General features: G+C 40.1%; 1 protein-coding gene across 2 annotated transcripts; it reads left to right on the forward strand.

Moving 5' to 3' along the window:
- Positions 1-1,775: 1,775 nt before the first annotated feature.
- LOC109969979 (nuclear factor 7, ovary-like) lies at positions 1,776-4,341 on the forward strand. Of its 2 annotated transcripts, none has more exons than XM_020617235.1 (2): positions 1,776-2,137; positions 2,429-4,341. In XM_020617235.1, exons 1-2 carry the CDS (start codon positions 1,871-1,873, stop codon positions 3,614-3,616), a joined length of 1,455 nt encoding a protein of 484 aa, XP_020472891.1. In that variant the 5' UTR covers positions 1,776-1,870; the 3' UTR covers positions 3,617-4,341. The 2 variants fall into 2 exon arrangements, with proteins under 2 accessions (XP_020472891.1, XP_020472892.1); XM_020617236.1 differs by having other exon boundaries at positions 2,432-4,341.
- The last annotated feature ends 522 nt before the right edge of the window (positions 4,342-4,863 follow it).

The following is a 4,863-nucleotide window of genomic DNA, read 5'->3' on the forward strand; positions in this document are numbered from 1 at the left end:
CCCTCTGGGAATACTCTCCATCACCTCATCTAACTCACTCCAGAATCTCTCCTTCTCTTCTAACTCACACCCTACTTGTGGAGCATAACCACTGACTACATTCAACATTACCCCTTCAATTTCCAACTTCAAACTGATCACCCTGTCTGACACTCTTTTCACCTCTAAAACATTCCTCACGAGCTCCTCCTTCAGGATCACTCCTACCCCATTTCTCTTCCTGTCCACACCATAATAAAACAGTTTGTATCCCCCCTCTAATACTACACACTTTGCTACCCTTCCACCTGCTCTCCTGCACACACAGTATATCTACCTTCCTTCTCTCCATCATGTCTGCCAGCTCTCTACCTTTCCCTGTCATTGTGCCAACATTAAGAGTCCCTATTCTCAGACCTATACTTCTGCCTTTCCTCTTCACTCTCTGTCTATGAATCCTTCTACCTCCTCTCCTTCTTCGACCAACAGTAGTTCAATTTCCACTAGCCTACCAGGGACAGTACTAGATGTTATTGTACGTCTCTTGAATTTTTTAATTATAATGTTGTTATTTTCTGAACTAATGTTTTTTATAGTATTATTACATTTTTGTTTTCAAAGGTTGCTGAGTGGTTGTGCCCTGAGCATGAAAAAAAAGCTGAAACCGTTCTGCGTCACTGACCAGCAGTTAGCCTGCATCATATGCCGAGATGGGAGAGGCATGAAGAGCACAAGTTTAAACCAATCAAAGAGGCAGATGCACTTCTGAAACAGGAAGAGGTGAGGCTTGTGCATCAAATTTCTGGTGATATCCTTGCTACAGATGGCGTGGCCAAGACACAGAGGAGAGAAATAACAAAAACCAAAGAGAAATCTCAGCAGCTGATGACACAAATCAGCAAACAGTTTGAGGAGATGCACCAGTCTCTGAGAAAGAGAGAAGATGAGATAAAGAATGAGCTGAAACTCATAAAGCAAGAAGCTGTTCAGAAAATGAGCGAGATGTTAAAAGAGCTGGACTGCTATTAGCAACATGATGACTGCAAAATTGGGGCCCAGTGGAAGAAACCTCCGTGTGGTGAATACCTCTCTCTCCTTGTGGCCTTATGAAAGTCACCTGCAGTTCTTTATATGGAAGGAGATGCTTCAGGTGAAAACACCTGTGTCACTTGCCTGGCCACACATATTAGTGACTTAAATACACCAGTACTGTAAAATAAGACAGTCTATTAAATGATGCAGTCAATAAATAAATGCATACATACATCCTCTGTGATTCTGTAGATATAATAAAAATGATGTGGTGTAAGAATAATGTTTGGAAGCGGCTACTTTGTTTGTTGAATTGTGTTCCATTACTGTAAATAAACATGATGAAGTCAAGAGTCTGACTTTAATGTGGTGTTGATCCTGATCTGCGTATCAAGTGTTCTGGTTACATTCTTGGATTTAAGATAAAATATTGCACTGAGCTACATGTTGTGAAGCAGAACTGTGTGAAGACTTCCAATGTGCGTAGACATTTAAAAACCAACTGTGGAACAAAATGCTGGTGTGTAATTCAGTCGACAGTTTCAAAATCTGGCCACTAGAGGGTGATGTTACACTATTCTACGCATCTTGAGTTGTAATGGTCTTTGAAAGTGAGGGGAAAGCACCACAGATATGTTTCTGAGTTTGTACAAGTGATATGCAAATCACTCGCGAGTACTAATTATTATTTTGAGTAGCGGTCTGCGGGGGAAATAAATGTACAGTGCCATTTAAACCTCGAAGTGACAGGGGAGTGAGTGACACATGGGGTGTGGCGTTTCAGGGGAAATGAAAGTAAACGGCGCAAACTAAAGCAAAGTCCGTGAAGCTGCGCTGTGCAAACAGAAACGCTTCAGTCATGGAGTCAGCCTTGTACTCCGAACATCTGACGTGTCCTATTTGTCTGACCATCTTCTCTGACCCAGTTAATCTTCTGTGCGGACATTCGTTCTGCAGGCAGTGTATTACAGCTACCCTGAGCTCACAACGCCGGTGTCCACTGTGCCAGACAGCTGTTCCAGGAGAAAGTAACTGTCTTCCGACCAGCCATATACTGAAAAGCCTCGCTGAAAAGGCCAAAGAAACGGAGAAGATAAAGAAAGAGCGCGGACACGACAAAGTAGAGGTGCGTTGTTATAAGGCAATAGAGTCAATTTGAGATGCTTAGTGGTTACTTAAACCACAAATGCAAACTTGTGTGCGCATTTGGGATTGCGCACATTTTAAAGCCCTACAGCATGTAATCTGTCATATGTTACTGTCATTTATTAAAGCCTACTTTCTGTGATATTTATAAGAAAGCACCACAGCGTAAGGCCCTCATATAACTGAGAATTTCAGCTAGTGTCACGATCTTGTTCTTAATGTACTCTATTTACTTTTACCTGTTGTATTTATTCTGAAAAATTCATTTTAGCAGGTGGCTGAGTTGTGCCCTGAGCATGAAGAAAAACTGAAACTGTTCTGCGTCACTGACAGGCAGTTATGCTGTATCATATGCCGAGATGCCCAGAAGCATGAAGGGCACAAGTTTAAACCAATCAAAGAGGCAGATGCATCTCTGAGACAGGAAGTGCAGAACGATATGAAGAGCGTTTCTAGTGATATCCTTGCTACAGAGGGCCTGGCCAAGACACAGAGGGAAGAAATAACTAACACCAAAGAGAAGTCTAAGCAGCTGATGACAGAAATCCACAAACAGTTTGATGAGATGCACCAGTTTCTGAGAAAGAGAGAAGATGAGATAAAAAAAGAGCTGAAGCTCAAAGAGCAAGAAGCTGTTGAGAAAATGAGCGAGACGTTAAAAACTATGGAAACAGCTTTGTCTGAGAGCAGAGAGGTGGAGGTCAAAGCGAAATCAGTTCTGGAAATTGAAGAACCTGAGAGGTTTATGAAGAGCTGGACTGCTATTAGCAACACGATGACTGCAAAGTTGGGGCCCAGTGGAAGAAACCTCCATGTGGTGAATACCTCTCTCTCCTTGGGGCCTTATGAAAGTCACCTGCAGTTCTTTATATGGAAGGAGATGCTTCAGGTGATCAAGTCCCGAGCAGAACTGTTGACACTCAAAAGCAACAGTACATGGTTAACTGTGTCTGATGATGGACGAAGCTTGCTCTCTACATATCAAGAAAGCCAGTCTTATACACAGTCCTCATTTAACTATGGTGCCTTTAATCACCCTTTCACTGCAAAGGGGCAGACAAAGTACCAGTTTCTACCGGGACATGTTTCGCAGACAGATCGTGTACAATATGCTTCTGCATCCAGTATCACTGAGTTCACCTCAGGACAGCATTACTGGGAGATAGATGTTGGAAACAGGAAGTATTGGGAACTAGGGATACTCAATAATTTCCTGAAATTTAATGGTAAAACATATGTGGTCTGCAGGAGAAATTGTACAGTGCCATTTACAGCCAGACCCCGAAAAATTGGGATTTACCTGAACTGCTCATCTAAGGAGCTCTTCTTCTATGATGCAGACAGCATGAAGAATATTCACACTATGAGCCTTAATCTCTATGCAGGCGACACAACGTCAGCATATCTTCAAATTGATAATAATCAAGATCGTACTCCACTGACTGTGTGCTGGTACTGAAGGGTGGCATTAACTCAAAAACACCTGTGTAGATCGAGAACCCAACCTGATGACAGTGTACTGGTACTGAATACTACAAATCAAGACATCTCAGATAAAGAGAGAAAGAACTGTAACATGTAACATTTCAAAAGGTTCCAGGAACTGATCTCAGGTACCAGAAGTCCCTCGGAAAAGGAACTAAAAGAATATTAAAAGACAGACTTGTTCCTCAAAAGGGTTTTGGTCCTCTGGGAAAGTTCTTACAATGCAAAACTTAACAGGTGTTTATGTTGTCATGACAAGAGCTTCTGTATTTATAATGCAGACAGATGTCAATGGGAAGGTTCAACAACCAGTGTCACTCCTCTGTGTACAACCCAGGACAGCTAGACTGTTGCTGGTTAATTCTTAGACTAAATGAGGCAATGAAAGTGTCAAAAATAAATGACTTGCTCAGGTTGTGGAAAAGAAATGTTATTACCTGTATAAAAAACTTGTTCACAGATGGCGTTTTTATGAATTTCTCTGACTTAATGACAGATTATCTCAAAAGAATTTCTTTCCTTGTCTCCAAATCAGGCAGTGTGTTGCTATCTTATTTCCTAATATTCCAGCTAAATATCTATCTCAGCCATATAGTGCCTTCTTTAAATTATGCACCTTTCAGAAATATTTGATTTCACAGATTTATGAAAATGTGGGGTGAAACTATGGAATAATTTAAGTGTGGACATAAAAATAGTAATAGAATTGATGAGTTTAACCATAAATATAAAGGTATGTGTCAATCAAGATATATGCAAAAACAGGCTCAATGATTAATTACATGGACAATTGTGGTAACATTCTTTAGTATATCACTTGTGTGGTGTAAGAATGTTAACACTGTTATATTCTTTTTTTAGTATAATATGTGTGTGTGTAGAAGTGAATCAGTTATTGCTTGCAAACCAATGATGGTAAGATGATGTCATGGGGTAGGACTGGATAAGTCTGACTTCTTCCTACTCTATTCAAGCATGTGCTAGGTATAAGCAAATTGATATTGCATTATGTGTAAAATTATGTGTGTTGTCATATCAACTGTTTTACATGCTTGAAAGAATAAATAAAATCAAATGTGTGTTCAACAAAATCTGTAAAAAAAAAAAGAAACTAGATATTTTACATCACTTGTAGCATGTTGTAAATGTTTACTTTGTTAGAAGGAGCATGGTGGGAGTTTAGTTTTTGATTAGCTTGTTTTTGATTCCTTTTAACTTTAT

Source organism: Monopterus albus, unplaced genomic scaffold, assembly GCF_001952655.1.
Source record: "Monopterus albus unplaced genomic scaffold, M_albus_1.0 scaffold187.1, whole genome shotgun sequence".
In the NCBI taxonomy this organism is placed as follows: Eukaryota; Metazoa; Chordata; class Actinopteri; order Synbranchiformes; family Synbranchidae; genus Monopterus; species Monopterus albus.

Coding starts and splice junctions, on each gene's coding strand:
- LOC109969979 (XM_020617235.1), top strand. CDS start 1,871: ATGGAGTCAGCCTTGTACTCCGAACATCTGACGTGTCCTATTTGTCTG. Junction 2,138..2,428: donor GCGGACACGACAAAGTAGAG/GTGCGTTGTTAT, acceptor AATTCATTTTAG/CAGGTGGCTGAGTTGTGCCC.